Genomic DNA, 22,461 nt, shown 5'->3' on the forward strand with positions numbered 1-22,461 from the left:
ACAGACGGTGCACTGTAATTATCCACCGATACCCACAAGGCAATGAAGGGATGTCAAAATAATTGACATCCAGCAACTGTGTGGTTTATCATAATATGTACAAGTATCACGGAGGGGAGGGAAATATGTCCGGTCCAACTTGACTCAAAGACCATAAATTCGGCAAAGCGGTAAAAAAACAGGAAAGCTACGAAAATCTTGTGCAGGTTGCCTCTACGTATGTGCATGGCGCCTTAATTAAACATGTTTAAACTCTTTCATGCCAGACTGAAGCGTGAAGGGAATGCCCATCCTTTATTAAATGTTGCTTGTTCGATGGGATCAGCTACTATGTAATGCCCTTGTTAGGTCAGAAATTATATGGGTGGGCCTCATGTGTGTTACAGACTTTGGTCATCATCCCAAACCACCCTGATGTCCCAGCATAAGATTTTCTTCAGCACATTGGTTAGGGCACTGAAATGTCCTGCGACTCCACATCTTACCAATAACCATCATCAGCGTGTATATCACGACCCGAGCAGCCCCGGGTTCTAATATCACAGGTCAACATCCCTTGTTGACAAATCATCATGCTCGCCGACGCTGCGAAACTCTATCAACATATGTTCTCGCTCCCGGCTACGCCATCACACGCCGATACGACTTGATTCGATTTCACGGTCAGTTGATGTCGACTTTATCTGTCTCATCAGAGATTGTATAGATCTGATTGCTGTGACCGTCGCGAGTATTATAACATTAATTGCGCATATTACAACAATAATAATCGTGTAATATTTCATATTCGTCGATACCAAGATAATTGGACTGAGCCAATTGGATATCCTCGAGTGAAAAGGACAGATCGCACAACTTTATTGTCCAAATATCGTGAGATATATTTAGCAGAATGTAATGATTCCTTGTAGTGTGCTTATACTTTCGTTGGGGATATCGCATATTGGTAATCCTTTTTGCGCTGGCTATCAAATCGATCATCAGGAAAAGCAATTTGTGACTGTACAAAGCATTGATCATGATGAAGAATGTTTTTGAATAGAATATGACATGTAAACATGTATATTTACATTGCAAGATGTATAGGGTTACTGTTTCTTTTATCTCGTGCACATAATGCAGGTTTTGTCTTTAGAACAAGACAAGGTTGCTTAAGGGGGATTTCACACGACCATGACTTTAGCTTACTTTTTACCTTTTTACCGCATGAGAAAATGTACCATCTCTTTTCCTGTTTAAAAAGTTCGCGATCCGGCGATGTACCATCCATAGCCACTACTGTTTTCATTGCATTGCAACATTCCATTCTGCTGTGCTACTCCTGCAAAATCTACTTTTTGGCCCGCCATTTTCCCTTGACATTTCCTTCTTTGGCCATCCAGAAGTATAAATAGGATACCTAAATCATCTCCCTTATTGCATTCATTCCTGCATTGTCATGTGACGCATGTTTTCTGTACTTTAATTTTCATTAACCACACTGACCTCTGACCTTTCCACCCAGGCCATCCGGAACCACTTCCACCCATCACCCGACATTTATCCCCGGATCCCCTGATTGATCCAACGTCCCAGCCGCGATCATATCATACTTTTTCATGATCGTGTCGCCATTTTGTAGATGTCACGCAGCTACCCGCTAGCTTTCAGTATTGATGTGAGGGATATTGTTATAATTACTGTGTTGATCCGTTCGGGGGATAAGGGGATGGCGAGATTATTGCGGGATGGTTGGGGAGTGACAAGAATGGAATATTTGTAGTGCTTTTATATCATACAAAGAATTTGCTTTCAAAATTAGATAAATCCATTTTCCCTTGAGGAGAAACTATGATCTTAATACCATATGCTAGTAAAAGTTCACTGAAGTTAGTAGAAAAGCCCTTGGATACGGAAGGGAAAAACACCAAATTGATAAAAGTTTGTAGCTTGGTTTACCTGAAAATTGGAAACATACGCGCATCTTGCCCGTGAAATAAAGATGGTTTGAACTGCATACATTAGTTTCAAATCATGCTAAGTCATGCAGTTTTTTTGAAGAACATAATTTGATAGTTTACTCCTGAATTTATCTCGTTTAGTAGGTAATCTCTCGAAGTTTATGAGACATTGCCTCAGATAAACAATCGGATCAGATATTAGGGTTGCTTTGTCATTAATATGACTAGACTATATATTCACTCAAAATATTCCCCACAAATACACGTAAGCAATTTAAATAGCTGTTTCCTGTAATCATGATCGCCTTCGACAAGAATCGCTCATTTGAGGTGGTCATCAGGTGCTTGCGACAAGAATCAGTGATCGCAGCAACTCGCGACCAATATCAAGCCCAAGAGATATTTTTGTCGCACCTCATTTGCGCGGCAGTTAAGTCTCTTACCCCTCAAACTAACTTGCATTTTTAGACTCTTTAAGAAATATTCATGTTCCTTTTTTCAGAGTTAACTGTGCCGCAATTGGTAATATATGGTTTTATTGACTGGATATTGACTGTAATTGGATAACTTATTAATCTTCCTGGCCGAATTCTCTCTTCCAGGGACTGGATCCCTCACCGTCCTAAAACGGAGTAACTCTCGTGCAAAGCCGGTAACGACAACGTCACGCACACCGAGCGAAGTCAGTATTGATAGTGACCACCAAACCTATGCAAGTGTCGACCTGGGCACGGACAAGTTGCCGGCAATTGACACACCGGAGGCGTCACATGTCTGTTCGATCAGGTAGGATTAAAGTTTCTTAGAATTCTAAAAGATAAAGGGTATGTCCACACCAACTTTTCCTTCGAGAAACTGTCTTCAATCGACACCTCAATAACTATTTCATCCTAATGCACGACAATAGAGTTCTACATGTAAGCTTGTATATTGCCTTGAGATTCTTGCTATCAGCTGATTTTACGATGTTTGTTTACTCAGTAGTCTTGCTATCAGCTGATTAAACACAAAAAGATTGCTGCGAAACTTCCCATTTGAGGGGAGCCAGAGAATTCAATTGATGGTGTCTAGGAGACTGATATATGCTTAGTTAATAGAGAAGTTTGACTCAATGATTAAAATATTGCTTGTACAAGTGCGAAAAGTTCCTTAAAACTGTCAGATAGCTTAGACACCAAACGGCAACCACATGCTACCTGATCTTGCCAACCTGCCTCCTGCCTATAGTCTTCCTTTAAGAGAGTATCACCGTATGCGAATGTCCCCTTTGTTTCCAACGGGCTGTTTCAAGATGCTCCACCAAATGCCTTATTACCTGTACTATGTTGTATTTATCATCAATGATTGTTGAGTGTTGAAAAGATGTATTTTGCCATTTCAAATCTTGATCATTTGCTGTGTTTATAACATTATCACTGGAAATATGATTTATATGATCAATTTCATATTTCAGCCTCTGCAAGATAAGGGAGTGGAAAAAATATCACTATTAATACATAAAATATCCATTTCAATTCTTCATCTCGTTCGACCCATGACCATAACATCTGGTCCTTCATTCTCCTTCCGCGATCGTATTCAGTGGTTTCACCAATCATCCATGTCTTCGTCCATATTACCTGTTACCAAGGCAACCATTGTTTATGTTGTGTAACATTTATTTTACATTGTCTTCAGTTGCTCTTTAGGTGGAAAAAGGGAAATTGAGTTCGGATAACTCTGTATGGCAAGGTACTAGAGATCAATTTGGTGATGTTGCCGCAAATTTTTGCCGCAGTGGCGTGACTAGCAGTTAGCATTGCATTTCACACCAGTTGCGTACAAATTGATGGCGTTGGATTTCTATGGATGATTCGGATTCGGAGATCGCGCTCTGTGTGGTGTATTTCCAATGCTTCTTCCACTGCAAACCGCTTAATTGAAAACATCCCTTGTCACAAACAAAATGTTTGCAATGTTGAATGCCACCAAGGGACGACTATAAGTAGAGATTGACGATATGCTTTGATGCCTTTCATGATACCATAAATCCTGGAAATGGTTGCATCTATTCATTCATGCAATTTCAATATTTTCATATTTTTGGCAGATTATTAGATTACTTCTGGCTTTTCAATCAAAAAATAAAGTTGCAATTTTTTTTCTTCACAATTCAAAGTTATTCGCAAAATCCGCAAGAATTAAGTGCCCGCAGAAATTAATTTATCGGTTGATACATGCAGAAAATTTCAAGAAACGGAAAATGGGATTGTGAATCAAAATTTAGTACCAACGCTGAAATTGCATCGCCAATGTCACAGGATTAATCAGTAACTGAGTTGATAAGAAAGTAATTGACATTATGCTCTTCACGAGCCTCCTACTGAGACAAAGTCTGTGTAAATGAGCTGGGAGGATATTGGTTGAGCCTGGACACCCTATGTACATGTGGATGTAACAAAATACCGAGGACATTCAAGGAGTTGTTCCGTAGAAATTGATATCAGCGTGTTCATTTGCCGACCGGGCAGTAGAGAAGTCGAACAAGTTGGGTACCGTATGCGTAACCAGGGTAACTGGCGAAACTCATTCTTAGGGGCGAACCAGGTTAATAGAGAGTTGTATGGTCAGTACTGGAGGATGATAAATTATCAGGCATCTGGAGGTCGATTTCAGCGGCTGAGGGGCGCCTTTGTACACTCGGCCTAGTTTATATGTAATAGGCCTCATGTAGAAAAGACCTAGAGAACTTGGGAATATTCGGTCTACAGGACGAACCGAGTTGATGAGGAATTGTGTATGGTCAGTACAGGAGGATGATCATTATCCAGGCATCTGGAGGTCGATTTCAGTGGCTGAGGGGCGCCTTTGTACACTCAGCCTAGTTTACATGGGCCTCATGTAGAAAAGACCTAGAGTACTTGGGAAACTTGGGTCTACAGGACGAACTGAGTTAATGAGGAATTGTGTATGGTCAGTACAGGAGGATGATAACTCATCAGGCATCTGGAGGTCGAGCACACCGGTTCATGGGCCTCATTTACATGTAATAGGCCTGATACGGAAAAGAGCGGGGTGACCTGAGCAACTTGCTCTGCAGGACAAACCAGGTTGGGGAGGTGTATGGCCAGTATTGGAGGACGATACATTATCAGGCATCTGGAGGTCGATAACAGCACATCTCTACACCCGGCTCGTATTGCCTGTAATGGGCCTGTGGAAAAGACACCTCTCAATTTGTGTAAACCTGTCAAAGCAGAAATGCATGAGAAAGTTATACAAATGTACTTAATGTTACAGACAAGACAGAGAAGAATACTATTGTTTTTCTGCAGGCGGTAATGACCATCATGTGGACTGAAACTCCCTTAACATTGGCCAACGGCGGAAACACTGGACAATAACTGCTGACAACTGCAGATGGCAGCAACACACTCAGGCCTTAGAAGAAATGCTGAAGAAAATAAGAACTATCGAAATTACCTAAGATTCAATAAATCCGCATATGAGTGGGACATTTGATACTGAGGAGCAAAAGAGGAAGAACAAGAAAAATGATATCAGAGCAAACCTGTCTCCAATGATTTCGCAACCCACCATAACCAATCTGAGTTAAGCCTATGAGATGGTGTTTGCCTTCGTTGCTATGGGAACGTTGGAGATGTTCTTGCAGCTTCAGTAGCTGTAGTAACCCTGTAACGCAACCCGATCGGTGACACTTGAACTGAAGAGCTGTAGAGGATATTGCATACAGCTTGTTCTGCTCCGTTTTTTACAGTTTGATGTTTTCATTTCCTTTTAAGTTGCATCATTACTGCCTCGTAATCGCTGTTTGGCACCTGATGCGATTTTCATTTAGCATATTGCACTTGGAGATAAGGCATAAAAATAGTTGGCATTCCCTTTAGAAGTATTCTGTCAGTTCGCTTGCATGTAATCTATCATGCGTCCTGACCAAATAAGTCCAAATAAACCGTATCGGGTTTTTTTTCATGGCGTAATGGCGACCTAACACCAGGAAGCACAACGGAGCCAAAGTGACGTCAAGTGGATGTCAAGAAACACATCAGAGCCTAGTTTCTTGTGATGCCTTGTGGACGTCAAGAAATGCCACAGAGACTTGTTGCTGCTGACATATGGTGGATGTCAAGACACTTGTTGCGTGTGATGTTTGGTGGATGTCAAGAACGCGCCACAGGGTTGTTGCTTTTGACGTTTTGTTGATGTTAAGAAATGCATCAGCGACTTGTTTTGCTTGTGACGCTTGGTGGACAACAAGAAGTGTAACACATTTCTTGACACCTGAAGGCAAAAACGATTCTTAAGCAACAAATAGGAGTTTGATCTTGTCGGGAGCCAAAACGTGACGGCAATGCTGATGGTAGTGGGGTGGGCGGGTATGACCGTACGTGGTACAAATCACTTGGTGTCAGGATGAGGCTACATCAGCGCTATACTTTTTCCATAGCATCAGAAAACGAACCACCTTTGGACAACCTCTGTCTGATTTCTCTTGACAATTCACCAGAACCTCATATTACTATATCTCCTGAACCAATCAATTTAGACACCTGGACGAAATGGCCAAATGTTTTAGTGTTCCAAACACGTTGCGTCCAATCCAACTCATCAGATCTCGATCGCCTGTAGACACCTCGCGAATACAGAGCATGCCAAATTGGCGTCTCGAGACCTCTAAAAAGACTTCGTTGACCGTGGTGAAGAAACGCATGGATAATTTGATTCTGGTGGCCGTGTTGGCTTGTTTGGTCGTTACGTTCTTTTATGTCTTTGACGTTGATTGCATCTCTATAGGATAGTGCATGCGGTGCTGACAGCCTTGTGCATCATGGTCAAGTTTGCTTAAGACTTTTTTGGAGGTAGTTTTTCCATTGTGGTTGTAGAAATAGTGGACACAGTAAGTCCGGTTGTGGTCAGCATTGGCAGTACCGGATACGTGTACCATGCTAATATTAAGCAACTTTTGAACACAAAGTCTCTGTCTTATCCGTTAACTTTAGAGACATATGTTAGGTTGGCGTGTCTGTTGCCCCCGCCCCTCCGAGGCCGTACATTGACGGAATGGAACGGAATATGTTGTAACATGATAAAAATCATGCCTAAAAGGTCGCAAAGATGTTTTCCAGTTCAAGGTGGGTAATGACATGTGTTTCGTCGACTGGAGGCCAGAGATATACGTCTGTATGTTGGCACAAAGTGTTGGTATAAATTCTTAATAACATGATAAATGCATGCCAGTCAGCGCTGTCCTCTAAACAGTAACTTTACTTATAAGAGGTGTCATTCGATCCGGCGGCATCTCCCGCTACTATACTCCTTCAAATATGGAAACGTTTGGCCACATCACGTTCCATTATATTCCGACATTCGAAGTGTGAGGTTGTGTGATTTGGTTTTAGCCAATGCTACTTGGTGTGTAGCAATGATTGAGTATAATGAGGAACAGATTTTTTAAACGCTAAAGAGATAAATATCCGAAACCTTTGCACGATACCGGTTCGTTCGAAAGTCGTGCAAACATGGGATTATTGCAAAAACTATAGCAATCTAAGTCAAGCTTTCCGCACAGAATAACGTATAGTTAAGCTTCCCAAAGCATCATGCGTGTTCCTCCTCGGTAAGCTCCGCACGGGAGCCAGTGTCCAAAGAATTGTCCATTTTGTGCATGCTAGTTTGGCAGAGAGATAAAAAGTTATTCGGTTTTTGCGCAATAGAATGTAGGTGGCCGCAAAATGATAAAATGGCCATGTATACTACTCAATCGTGAGACTTGAAGATCGTAGTAAATATAATTAGTTCTGAAATTATTGCTTACACATTTCAATGACTGCGATCCATAATGTTGCGTAGATGTAGTGATTACAAAATCAAGTGTAAAAATATGTTATAATTTGTGGTACAAAACTCATTGACCAAATGTTTGAAATTGTGATGAATCGCCCTGAATATCGACGAATTCTCATATGATTTCTATTACAGGGTCAATACAATACCAGGTTAATCTGGCAATGACCCAAAGACGAAATTGCTCACAGCCACACGTGATTTCGACATGTCCACGTGGTAATAAGATATGCTTGGCATGAGTAATTAATATAACGCTATTAGTATTAATTGATGAAGGGTGTGTCTGGCTGAGAATTAGGCCAGGGAAACACTAACCTGGTACTGGCAAACTGATGCTGTCTTGGAATTTCCGCAGGGTGGTATTAAAGGTTAGGATATTAGTTCTGAACATTTTTGGTTTCTCCCAGAGAAAATCTTTTTTAAGACGTTTTGTTTGAAAAATATTGTTTAAGATATCTCACACCTAATTTTCCTTTTGTATACCAAGAATTTTTAAAACTTTATAAGACAATGTTCTGTTACTGCCCCCCCCCCCCCCCTCCCAATTCCGGTCCTATACTGTATAAGATAATGGAACGAAACTCAGACACAGTATCCGCAAAGCCGCAATTTGGAGAAACCCATTTATCTAAATGAGAGCTCATATGGACGTAAAATCATACTGCCTCGACTAAATGGACCAACGGTCATCAAGATCTGGATGGTACTGATAGTGGTGTGATACAGCATTAAATGGCCCATAAAACGAAATAGCAGTGTGCTACAGCATTAATGGCCCATAAAGTGAAACAGGCAACTTTATAGATGTTTAGGTTTTCAAACTGATGTTGCATCTCTCTCTTTTGCGCTTAAACAAATATGCTATGATTTCTCTCCTGCGCCCAACTTTTTTTCTTTCAAAGAGTTGCATTATCAGTTAGTAAGCTGAAATATACGAGTCTATGCACTGGTTCAGTTTAGAGGTAGCCTTTCATCTGAGAAGTGATTGACTCAATGTGGTGGGCCTCCATCCTGCCCCTCGGAGAGGTTGTTGCCAATTCCCCGGGGTGTAGGTAGCCCTAATAAAGACTCGGAGTTGCGGAGTATCAGTACTAACACTATCGTATCAGTGACTCAGAGTGAAAGCGGTGATTATTGTTGGTATAGTGTCATACTCAAAATCCGAACAGCGGTTAATACCCGCCACAGACATATTATCGGTAATCTTGAGCAAGTCCCTTTACTCCAGGTCCCTTGTCTGCTGCTGATGTTAGAGCAAACATAATACACCAGCCAAGTGAGTAACTTGTTTTGTGATGAATTCCCCATGGCTGAAGACAAAGTCACTTCGCCAATTGCCGCAACATGCTCGACTGCAGCGGCTTTCAAAAAGTGGTCATAAAGTGTAGGAGGAAATGGAAAAGAAGAACGATTATAAACTTGTCAAAGCTGCCAATCGTATGTTGTGACAGACAAAAATACTTTATTCCAAAAATGAAAATGTTTGCGTATACAGTAAATCTATTCGAATGCCTGACAGCTCCCACTACCACCATTATTGCTTATTAATCTTGGTGATTAATCTTGTCGTCCCCATGTAAAACTATGCACTTAAATTTGAACCAATTAATGAAAAGAAAGAAGTGTCTGCGTGTTTTCACAGTTGGCCGCACATTGCGAACTGAACTTTTCGATATTAGATGAGAGAAGTGGATTGACCGATTGCCGCGTTTATTGACGATCTGTCTGCAATTTGTTACACGGAACATATCGGATAAAAACATGATTTATGGACAGCTTAATGTCATCTACTATAAGCCCAATTACCCTAGCTTCGCCGATCTAAGACCCGTTGATTCAACATAACGAAAGCCAAGCCGGCACATGACCTATTCATAATGAACTGATGTGGTCCTGACATTGGGTATTCAACACGTGACCTATTTGAACTCGTATAGTCCATGTAAACATTGATGGTAATTTGCGCAAAGTAATGATGCACACTTTCATCACCTATACACACAATGATCGCATCACCTCTTTGCATTGCTCTTGTTTAAAGGGACTCTAAAGGCAGCAGCTATTAGAGTAGACAAAATAAAGCTACTCTAGGTCGCCAATAGCAGTCTCTCCCATCTCACAGTACGTCAAAACTATTCTCGCTTGTACATGTACCAGGAATATATTTAGTACTGAATCTAACATGACCCAGTGTCCGGCCGTTACTGTGCATATCACCCAAAGATGGCCAATTTAACCCCCTGCTCCTGCCTATAGTCCCCCTTTAAAATAGTTGTCTTTTAATAGCAGACACTCCAGCCAATAACTTATACTGAACACCTTATATCACCAATCGTTTGATCCTGACCGAACGTTCGCGAGAAACGAGATCAATACGCTCCAGGTTATGCTAATAAAATCATCAATAATACAATTTTGTACCTATTCAGTGCTAGCAGATAAACCAGTGCTTGCGATGACAGTTACCTGCTCATGATGCGGCAACGATATCGCAGAAATATTGAGTGTACAGACTGGCGTATGGATGTACCGCTACTTATCATTGACGTTGATATCATGTTTCTGTCTCTTCGGAACACACGCAGGAGAAGAACGTGTTAGATCGTAGGATTATCCAAATTCATCTGTTTCTTTTGTGGTGTCCTGATTTTGCGAAAAAAAGTGGATCGGATTGGATCACGGTTTTTGTATACACATGTAAATTATGCAGTACCTTCAGGGCTAATTGATATATTTTGTGATGCGTATAGGATTTTTCTGTTTTCGTATTTGTTTTGGTTCAAAAATAGACTGGGATAAAAGCAGGGTTTATGTAATCACCATGAGGCACAAAACGAACGTATTTTGTGATATTTTTTTTCCTTTTGGGCAAAATGATGGTGCGTTTGTCAATTTTTCTGAAGATATTATCTGTGTGTAGCATCGGATTGTAGGTTTAAGTGATGAAAATATGGATCATCTCTGTATTAATCCTTAGAAATCACTTTGGAATGTGTTCATCTCTGTATCAATCTTGGGAAATCCCTTGTGATTAGTTCTTTTAATAATCCACTGTGGTCAAATAGCGTTTTTTTTGCCGTTGATGTGTTGTTTAGCGTTGAACTATTTTTTCCTATGGTCATGATCAGCAGTTTGTATAAATTGTCTGGAGTCTATTCTAAAAAGTTTTATCTGTTATTCACTTTACTAAGAGAGAGAAGTATTACGATAATAGAAATAATAAAAATAATGTGTGGACATACTTCCGATGAAGAAATGGGGATTGGTCTTCTTACATGTAGCTAATTTCATGAAATACTAAGAAAGTTCTTCGAAACCAAAAGCTGCTTTCCTTGGAAGAGATACAAAGAAAATTTGGAAGTATGCAAAATGATTTATCAGAGAATAATTACGTTAAAGTGTAAATTGATTACTAGAATCTAACTAAAGCTTTTTTGTGTGCAAAATGATTTATCAGTGTGAGAGAGTATATATTTGAAAGTGTAGATTATTTACTAGAATCTAACAGTAATGGAGCTTTTTTCTGTCTCTTTTTATGGGCTGGGTAACTGTTCACGGTTAGGGAAGTATATAGACCTAGAGTCTATGCAAAAAAGATCCCGTGGCTTATGCGGGCCATATACCTCCAGCAAAATTCTAATAGGGTGACCACGCCGGGGGTGATGACGATGATGATGATGATGACAATTGTCTCTCGTCATGGCCACATTGATGCAATTCTTGTGAGTGCCATTGACCTATTACCATTGCAATTACTGCAACATTTTGTGCCAATAGAATTCTAATCAACCAATCATCCGGCCATTTGTCGACATTATCGTTATCGGCCTTTATGCACAACAGGTAATTAACCAATCGCCATTTAGTTGGAATTATGGCGTATTTGTTTTGACAGGATTGACACTAGAAATACAATCATAATCGAGCCGATATCAACAATCGTGTTCTCAATTAGCGCCGACTATTTGCTACGTGTATGTCTTTATTACGTTATGTACATGTTTAAATTAAACAGTCCATCGTCATCATCTACCAATATTAGTCGGACGCATTACTGCGCGCAAATGACCTCGTGTGGTGCTGCACATGTGCAGACGGTGCAGTACTGCGCGGAAGTGGATCCCTCGCATATGGCACCCTCGCCTGCATTAGCAGACAACAGTGCTCCGTACTGAGCTAAATCCCCATTCATTTAGAACGAACATAAAAATGTCCGATTTTTGTGACCCCTTCCCATGCGTTCACCAACAGGCGAACTAGCTTGGGAAGTGTCTCTCCTCGCCAACCCCTCGAGGCCACTGTCTGCCTGACTGACAGACACGCCGGGGTCTCCGAGTCGCACTCATAACCCCCTTCCACCCGTGTGCACTGGCAAAATGGTCCTTAACTTTTCAAACACGCTGTCCCTTACAGCATAGGTAGCCCACTAACTTAACGGCCCCCAATCCCATATTAGATGGTTCAATGGCATATACCATATGGTGGAATGTTTTGTATAGGAGCGGGAAAAGAACTGTTTGCTACTGTCTGCATGTACCTTGTTCCTCACAACACCTACTGTTGACTATAGTATCCACGCTTGATAGCCCAATAGTCTCATTATTGTCGAATGCACCGGTTGCTGTGATGAATAATTAATTTCTCATTTATTTACTATGCTCTCGCGATACCATAGTAAATAAATCCTTGCCACATATTGACATGACGATTAGTTTGAATCCCGAATTCTCTCCAGGTTTTGGCCAAATTACACTAGTTTCATTATTATGGTGAAGCAGGAAATCAAGGCTGGGCGTGGTTGACAAACCATAACCCCAGACTTCAAAATGAGGCTTGGTAGGTGCATAGTGCATACACGGTGTAAACAGCAGTCCATTGGTAATGAACGTTTTAGAATAGAGTATCAATATGTTACGAATACAACACTTCACACGAGATCAAGGTAATTGATACATGTACCTCCAGAGGGAGAGAGAAACAAATGTCTTGCATGCAGCTTCAAGTTACGTCCGTGCTTCCCGATACGCTGCCCATGCCAATGTACTCCCGATATTTTGCCTAAACAACATAACAGCTGCTGGGAATATGTTGAAAATACTTTAGACAGCCATTGGATCACCTTCCATGCATTGGCTTCCCGGTGGCATTAAGTAGAAATGCACAGCAAATGGCCGATAACCGCTGTGCCGCCACCTCTGTCATCTCTTTCCTGATTGCATTGGCTGAGATGAAGGAATAACAGCACACGGGCGCAGTTTGATGGGGGTTTTATGGCCTAATAAAGATCAATTTTCTTGTGTCTGACCAGACACAAAATTGCCATTATGAGGCTTTTTCTGGCAAGCTTGCATTGGTGCGCAATAGATGTCTTGCATTTTCTGGCACCGCTAAACATCCTTGATTTGATGATTCTCGGACATTTCTACTTTCACGAGTGTAGCATTGTACTACAAGACTTGCAATTTGGAGAAGTTTCCAATCTTAGCTATGAACTCCCTCTGGTGATGCAGACATTCTCACTTCAACTGTTGCGCGGTCTCGTGGTATGGATGTCTGACAAACATATTCCATATATCGCTGGCAAGATACCCAATACCAGCACTCCTTTCGACGAGGTATCAAACTGTGATACCTTATGGCTTTTGCCTAATGTCCGGGCAGGCGAAATACCCCAAGTGGGAAGCATGGATAGGTCTTTCCGACTGAGACGTGAGCAAGAGACACTGTCCTCATCTCAGTTATATCCTAACCAAAGTAGAATGCAGCAAAGCTAATAAGATGAAGCGCGGAAGATCCATGCCCATCATCGGTTGCAACTAAAAAATCCACAGGCTGCGAAAAAAATTCCAATCACGCAGGCCTGGCAATGAGTGCTGCATAAAAGCTTCATTACCCCCAGTCCGGCATAGGCTAATTAAGGCAAGCCCTCTGATGGCCAGGCTCTTCAAACCCGCCCGTTATTAATCAATGTCTTTCTGAGCCCCATTGATCGCGCCTTATCTGGTTCCATCTTGCTGCTCTCAACGCTTGTGAGTTGATGATGTATTGTCCATAGCTGCTCGGCTGAAGGATATGCTTTTTCTCAAAGCTTGGTGTTATTCCAGCCATTTGCTAACTAATGGTGTGATCATAGATGATATTAACATAAACCATTCAAGTCGGTAGGCCAACTATCAGTATAGCATGTATTTCCAGTGGTTTTCTGTTGTCCTGGCCTCCACCATTTTGAGTCATAAGGCTGACTTCAACTGTAGGATTTCAATTGATTTCCAGTGTCCCTAAACCAGTTTGAATCGTAAGGCCGACTTCTAGTGTAGCATTTCCAGTGTTCTCCAGTGGCTCTCCACCATTTCGAGTCATAAGGCTGACTTCCAGTTCGTTTAGCTTTTCCAGTGGCTTTCCAGTGGGCACTTCCCTGCTGTCTTTTGCATATTTTGCCATTGACTACTTTGATTGACGCTTATCCAGTGGGTAGACCTTCTCAGTTAAGCATGTCTGGTATTTTCCCCTGGACTGTCCCAATGGTTTCCAGTGGGCTACCGCTTGTTCATGTTCTATCATCCGTTCAGCCATCTCTCCCCTCCTCATTATTCAATCTTGCCATATCAATTGACTGTCATACTACATTATCGGTCTCCCATTATAATCCCACTCGGATGTCATTATATGACATACGGTGATGCATGATGGTCATTTCAAACGGCCACTTGTGGGGGTTCCGGCCGAGTTAATCAAGCACGACAGTATGAAGAGACCAATCAGGGATGAAATATGAGTTATATTGATCATGATAGCGGAGTCTTGGTCCAGAGGCAAATGTTGCAATCCGATATTCCCTTCCAATGACAGAACTAAGTGTGTGTAACTCACTTAGTGCATTTGGTTAATTCTGTTTCTGAGTAAAGTCTAGTCTGTCAAAATTCGTTGCAGTGAGTTGGTGGGATATGTAATATTCTGGAAACATGAGATTTTACCAATATGCCAAAGCTGGCTACTTATTACCCATTTCCCTCGTGATTTCAGGGCCATAATAATGCGTGCTACCACCTTGTTTCAACATCTGTTCTGAGAGTCCAAAGCCTTGAAAGATTTGTAGTGAATTTTAGGAAAAATTACGGTTAGAGGCGTAATTTGCAGCATTCAGCATTTAAAAGACATGTGGTGTTTTGGGGAGATTGCAGACGGCTCTTTCCAGGCCGCTGAAAGCTCGATTCCACTCAGGCAACCAGTCTATGGTTCGAAACTAGTCTTTTATTCACAAATCTGAGTGTGTATTTGATTATTTGAACCAGAAGATGAGAGGAGAATGCACAAGTCCTCTTCATCATGTACGCTTTTCGCCTATTGAAAGAGTATTTTGCATAGATTGGTACTCAATCGCCTCAGAAGATCGCAGCACCGGACAAATAACACTATCGGTCATGTCTTCCATGTTTTTCTATTTAAATGTTTATAAATGATGCTAATTCGATTTTGTCCTCCTGTAACATGCATCTCGCGTATTACAGACCCTGAGACTTTGTTATAATTACGTGATGTCTACATTGCGCCAAGACATGTGTGTGATGTCATCATAAAAATGGCAGGCATGACTGTTTGTCTAATTCATCCTTTGTGATGCCATCTTCTGAGACAATCGGGTAGGGTACCAATATTTAGATTTAGATATCACAGAGAGAAAAGTCACTCGTTTCTTTCTGGAACTGAAAGTGTTCATTCCCAGCACCTCAGCTTACAGACAGCTTCATTCCTGCACGCACGATATCTCCACACCTTAAATAGGACACTAAATTGAAAACTCCTTTTGTCGATTGCACCATAAGTGTAACCCTAAATGGCGATGTCGCGTTCCGAGTCTCCGTATGCACGCCATGATCTGGTTGTTACAACGATTTAACTCCAATTCCTTTCAAAGGCCATCTGGGTTTAGCTCGCACAAAAGATGCAATTCTACAATGTACGTGATACATGTATCGAATGTCATCACTTGCGAGATTGATTTACGCAAATTAAACTTGAGATGAGAGGGTATTTAGATATCACAGTAGAAAAGTCACGAGTTTAAAACGTGACATTTAAATCTAGCGACGGGATTTCTTTAGGCGGTGAAATGTTTGAAATTTTCGTAACAGTTATCAGGGTGACTGTCCTAGGTTAGTGTTCAATCTTCTTTAACCCTTAGGCAAATTTTCGAAAAACAATTTTATAATGTTTACGATTTTTGATTTCTTGAATTCGTTCCAGAAGTCCATTTAAAAAAATGCGACAAAAATCTGGGCCTCGGATCTCGTTGTCGTGAAACAAGGCTGTTATTGGCGTTTGCATGTGACAGGCCATCAGCCATCTAAATTTGGATCTATCCAGCATCCCAGGCTGATCTGCGTCTCATCCCAAAGGGGATCAAGAGCTTCTAAATCCATCACAGGGAAATTGGCAAATAATAACCACGTATCTTGAATCGGTCGGGTTCAGTCAGAGGGTGTGAGGCCGTGGTCCGGAATGTGCACCGGTCGTGGGTTGGTGGAATGGAACTTGAAACTTAAACATTTGCCGTACCTTTTATTTCATCTAAGATAAACTCAATTCGATTCAGAATCTCTTGTTGTTAAGCTGGCCCTAACTTTCATATTGGCAAATGATAATCATCGGATGTGACTTCTGATATCTCGGATGTGATTCTGTCGTTGCCGTCATCATGGTAGTCGTCATTCCAGCTGGCTGGAAGGGGATATGATTTGTCGGAATAGCGACGTAGATCTACGTCTGATGGCGCTAAAAATTGTCAATGAGCCTACTGCGTGTACTACTCTGTATCATGTCAGTATGGCACTGCACAACTGGGCCGGGTTGCTCAATCAGCGGTAGCAGTAACGTTGGGGTTCAGTCCTGAGCAGCATTGCCCGGGATTGCCCTTGATTGCCCGGTAACTCACATCTGCAGCGAGTGTAAGGTTTGGTAAACTTTAGTAATGATTACTCCCAATACAATCACTCCCAGCCCGATGGAGGGGCTGTGTATCATGAATAGGAAAAGAAACCTACCATTTGCGTTGGTTTCATTTCGTTGCTAGAAGTTTTGTAAGCCTCCTGATTTCAGGGTTGAATGACGTGGGGTCGGGAGTAGTTTGGTAGAGCTCCAGGCCCGTCTGTTATGATTGGCTTGAGACAGTATGATTTGTAAGGTTAGAGATCTATCGGAGGGGAGTAGCTTCTCTTTGTCTGTAAACAAGGTTATTTCGAAAACGGAATCCGATGAAGTCTTATATCTTCCTTCCGGTTGCATTGGTTGAACATTGTGGGGCTGCTTGGTAGGGAATGAGGACAGGTTGTGATTATTGCGAGTTCTTCTTAATTTGGGGGCATTACAGTACAGTTCTGGTCTTATGAAACTTCGGCAATGTCTGTGGGTTAGTTCTGCCCAAAATGTACCAGGTTGTGTTGACGGTCAACTCCGTTGATGTTGATATTAAGCTAAGCATCAACAATGTTGCATTGAATAGTTCTGGTCAAAAGTAACAAATACCTTATCAAGCGCACAGAATACTATATTATACACATTTTATTAGCTGTGATTGGTGAAAGGCCTGATTTCGTACATATAGCATTTTGGTACAATTCAAAATATATGATATCACAGTTCAGTGCCAACTAAGGTTCAGCTCAACATATGTTCTGCCCTAAAGCATCATGCATTAATCAAAGCACAATGATAAAACCCCTGCCTCTTCATAAACACCAATTATTCCCCCAATAAAACCAGCAATTTATTAGTTACAAAAATCTAATTACGTATACTTTCAGTTTTTTAGGCAATTATTCAGTTTGTCATGATTGAAACAAATTGCCATTTCTCGATAAAATTACCATAAAAATTTTTAATTGTTATTGCTGATAACAAATCTGCCTTCACGCCTGTTGGCAGTAAATTTAGGATCTTCACGCGAAACCTGCCGTGTGTGTAATGTTGTGAGTTTGTTATTCATGGTATGTAAGTGTTGTATGTCATCGCTGAAATGATGGATCGAAATGAAACATGCTTTCTGAAAGTTTTATTGAGATTTTCTAATAGTTGATGACTGATATTATAAATTCATAGGGGAGGAAGAGGTATGAGAGTGCGGGGGTGGTTGGTTCCTGTTGGCTTTGCACGAGTTAGTTTTGGTGAATGATCTGTGAAATCTTCCATTTTGAAAGTTGCCCAATATAAGAGATGATAACAAGAAGATGACATTTTTCTCTATATCTTTTGGGGCTTAGCAATCTGAATGATTATAATAACATTGGCGGCTTTTTCACTGGTCAGCTTCTACCTCACGATGCTTTCTACGATAGCCACACATTTATAGATCTCCCCGAAGGCGTGTCAAATCTACTTTTACAACTTTGTTTAGTAATTTGGAAGAAAACGTGGCACAAAAAGTTTAGTAGTTCCGTGGATGAGCAATTTAAGCACATTTAGATCCAACGGCAGCCAACTGAAGCAGTGAGAGTAGGATCGCCTCATCTCACTACTATCAATGCGATGGAGTATAAAGAAAAATAAAAAAGCTTCCCGCACTCACATACTTCTAAGGATCACGCTCTGAAAGCCTTTCAGACCAAGTCGCGTCTACCCTCTTCATTTGTCATTTCAGCGTTCATTGAACCCTCACCATCCACAGAAGCCGCGACCTTGCCTCTCCACAACCCGCAAGAAACCACTCCATCTTTTCTTGCGATAATCCCTCAGGAAACATGCCTCCCCACGGCCCGTGAAATTACTTTTTTATTTGCCAATAATGGGGCAAGTGAAACCACTAACCTAGGAAAGCCACTTCTATTATACCGCTAAGGCCAAATCAGAAGATAAGACACGAATGATATTAAATTGTACTATTGGGCTGTTTGGTCCAATTATGTGAGTTTCGTATAAATTGAATGATATCTCATTTTGCACACCTTTGGCCAACTGAATATCACAATGAGTCAATATTAAAAATGCAAAAGTGTGTGTCAACAGAAGAAGTGGCAGTCAGGGTAGAACTCTCAGGAGCAGATCCGGGATTTTGCCTCTCACACAAAATGTTTGCCAATTTCAAAGATTTTTTTCAAAACCAAAACATTTCATATTCTATTCCAATGATTTCTTCTGAAATATGGGGTGTGCCTCTGAATCCGACTATGACATTTTTTCCAATGTATTGGACGTGTACTTCATTTCCAAACAGCAAAAGACCTACATTGTATGCCGTTCATGTATATTTCATTTTCTTGACATCCCTGTGGCTGATTTAAACAGAAATAAACATTGCCATCTCGTATTATGTTAGCAAATTTGCTGAAACTTGGCGTTTAAAGTATTCATATATCAGTCTGCGCAACAGCATTGTTAAAATTTGTATTCTGTATGCATTTACACAAAGTTGGTATTTTCAAATTCAAGTTCAAATTTCAAATGTTTGAATGAACGGAGTATACAGACCTTTAACCCTTGAATTACTTGTCACCCAATCCAGTCCCATCCATTCCCTTGTCATGCATGATACAGCACTGATATATTATATCGTGCTGTCAGAAGTTCCTTTGATTACTAATTCGTCTTCCCAGACTCTTTAATTGTGTCCGGGGGCTGAAGACATTATTCAGTGTGTATTATTATGGTTAATCAAAGGAGATATATCAACCCTTAGAGAGGCACGCTGTTCGTATTTAATCGTGGGTAAGGACTAGAAATGCAGTTATACACAATGCCATAATGCAGTTATCATACATGCAAATTTGATGAAACTTGGTACTTAAAGTATTTGTACATCTCTCTACACGAAAGCAGTGTTGAAATTCATTTTCAGTTCGCATTTAGGAAATTGGAAATTTTCAAATTCAGCAACAAATTTGAAACGTTTACATCACCCTCAAACATTGCATTGCATTGACATATTTAATGTGATCCCCTTGGTGTCTAAAGTGCCGCGCAGACAAACAATTTTTGTTGTCGTGACCTTCGCTGTAAACAATGAGACGATAGTGGTTGAAATGTTGCCGTTAATTGGTTAAATTGCACTCACTTGTTATGTTGTCATGGTTTCTGTCGCAACGACTGAATTGGTTGTTAGTGTGGCACTTTATGGACGGAGAATTTCACATTATTTTGGGCGGTGTGCAGTATATGGCAAGTATGTGCAGCTTGAGACGAAGGTTATTTTCAGCTGAGCTTTCCGTTCCTCTTTGTCAAACCAAAGTAGCAATTTCTGTAATACTTTGTGCCTCAAATATTTGACTGAAGACATGAGTAACATAACACACTCAACTATGATATCAATATTTCCCAACAACGAAGAACAAAAAATCTGCATTCTTGAAAATCTCGGATCATTCATAATTGACCAATCGATTAGCGAAATGTCATCGATTCCTGCAAAACATCTAAACAATAGCCTCGCTCATGCGAGAGTTGTTTTGCCTCTGGCGAGACTCATCACCAATTGATCTTTGATTCTAACGAAGATTGAAAGTGAATTATTTAAGGTGAATTCCTCGTTAACCCCCTACGTTTGCCATGGGGGTGGCCAGGATATCGAAAGGGGATGTATTTTTCCCTTAGGGAAACTTTTGATGTTATCTTTACGCCTGGGGGATTTTCCCGGTTGCATTCAAAGATGTTTTCGATTAAAGAAGGGTTGTTTAATTTATACACCCCCTATACGCCCTTATATATACCAATGAATGCCTTGATAGATGTAGCTCGAAAGTATATCATATTGATGAAAGAATGCTAAAAAGGTAAGCTTTCATTCATTAATCGTATGCTCTTCTTAGATAAATTCTTAATGCACGTCTCTAAGCTGTAAATGAGCGGGTCATCTCTAAAATAGTGCAAGTTTCATCAATCTTATGCTGCCACTTGGATATCTGAATCAAAAAATCATTCGAGTGCCCACGCATAAGATTTTTTATCACAGCAACAATTCTAAATGTGATGAGCATCAAGATTGTTAGTCTGTGGGTATTGGCTGATAGAATAATGAATGATAATAGATTATATCTGAGCAACTAAATGCTCCGGCAGTAGCTGCTATCACCCAGGTGAGAACAATGCCCCAGACATTTCATTTGATAGATAGAGGCCTGAAGCGTAAAGATGGTCCATCCATTACCGCGATACAAGACGCACGACTTCCCAGTGGGTTAATCCGTGTCATTTACTTAACAGCGACCGTACATCACTTCGAATGGTTACCGCCACGATCCCTGGCAACGCTCAGTTCTTCGCCGATCGTGTTTCTGAGCAGATCGTGGAAATGTGGCGGACGCGGTATTGAGTCGACTAACATGTGGTGATAGAGTGTATTGTAGGATTTAATGGTGATCATTTAAGGACTTAATCAAAATAGGATACATTTGTAACCAACTTTGGGATTTGTAAATGGAAATTTATGGAAATTCAAAGACGGATATAGGTATCAAAATACGACATTCGGCATGTAGTTTCAGTAGTGTAACAATAATGAACTTTTTAGTTTAATTAAGAAGTGTGTGTTCCAGGGTCATTGGATATTATTGTCACCATTCAATATTGTCCATATAGGTATCAAACTACGACTTCAGTATAAAATGTCGTTTCTGTTTTGTCACAAAAATGAAGCATTGGAATTTTCAATCTTCGTATAGCTGCATGGTCATTATAATATATCCATCATGTTCATAGGATTGGAAAGTGTTTGAGTTCCAGAGTCATTGGCAAGTGATATTTCATCTTCAATGTTGACCATAATTTTGGTATCCCCGATCCAGCTATGACATTTGTTATAGTTTCGGTAGTAACACGATAATCTGACATTAGACAAATGATTGTAGTCTATTCGTCGGATTGAGACATTTTTATATGTCTTCTGGAGTCATAAGCACGAGATATCATTATCTCTATTCGATCAATGCTGACCATAATTTTGGTATTAAACTATGACATTAAGTATAGGTTCGGTAGTGTCACGATAATTTTACATCAGCACTTTCAGGTGAGGTTGGTTGTTTGTGTCAGTGTAGCCTATTCATGGGATGGAAAAGTTGTCTTTGCTTCGGAAACGTTTGCAAGGGATGTTATCAAAGGGGTACGCCGTTCGTAATTTCAGCTGGTCCAGGAAAATTAAAATGTAGTTCTACACAGTGTTTTAGTGCAGTTATTATGCATACAAATTTGCTGAAACTTGGTGTGTATGGTATTTGTGAATCTGTCGACACAACGGCAATGCTGAAATTCATATTTGATACCTACTGGAACAATTAGAAATTTTCAAATTCAATTACAAATTTCAAAATTTTAAACGAATGGCGTAGACCTTTTACACTATTCAATATTGGGTTTTCTCACTCCCGCCACTGTTGACGTCAGGGTCATAGAATTAAGCAAGCCAGCCTATCTATTAAAATTGTGAATTGATCCCGTGTGTCATGTTCTCTTGTAACCTCGGTCCCATTTCAACAACATCGATTTTTAAAAAGTTCCAATCAGTTTTATCGTTTCCTCTCTTTTATCAAACAGTCGTTTACTCTTCACGACAGCTGCTGTGGTCATTCGAGGACAATGAATTTCATGCCACATTAACCTGAATCTACGAATCAGTAATTCTATCGACAGTAACAGCTGGAAAATCCATGTAGCAAAGCTTTGGATATGTTATGTTGTTGTTTTTTTCAGA

At 40.6% G+C, this 22,461-nt stretch overlaps 1 protein-coding gene across 16 annotated transcripts in view; it reads left to right on the forward strand.

The window, feature by feature from the left end:
• LOC135499874 (dual specificity calcium/calmodulin-dependent 3',5'-cyclic nucleotide phosphodiesterase 1A-like) overlaps positions 1 to 22,461 on the forward strand; it is a 190,692-nt gene that overhangs the window by 122,299 nt on the left and 45,932 nt on the right. For all 16 annotated transcript variants that reach the window (XM_064790884.1, XM_064790883.1, XM_064790877.1 and 13 more), the window contains one exon: positions 2,543 to 2,726. In XM_064790884.1, coding sequence (XP_064646954.1) covers positions 2,543 to 2,726 — 184 coding nt within the window. The remainder of the gene's footprint in view (positions 1 to 2,542; positions 2,727 to 22,461) is intronic.

The sequence above is a fragment of the Lineus longissimus genome, chromosome 15 (assembly GCF_910592395.1).
Source record: "Lineus longissimus chromosome 15, tnLinLong1.2, whole genome shotgun sequence".
NCBI lineage: Eukaryota > Metazoa > Nemertea > Pilidiophora > Heteronemertea > Lineidae > Lineus > Lineus longissimus.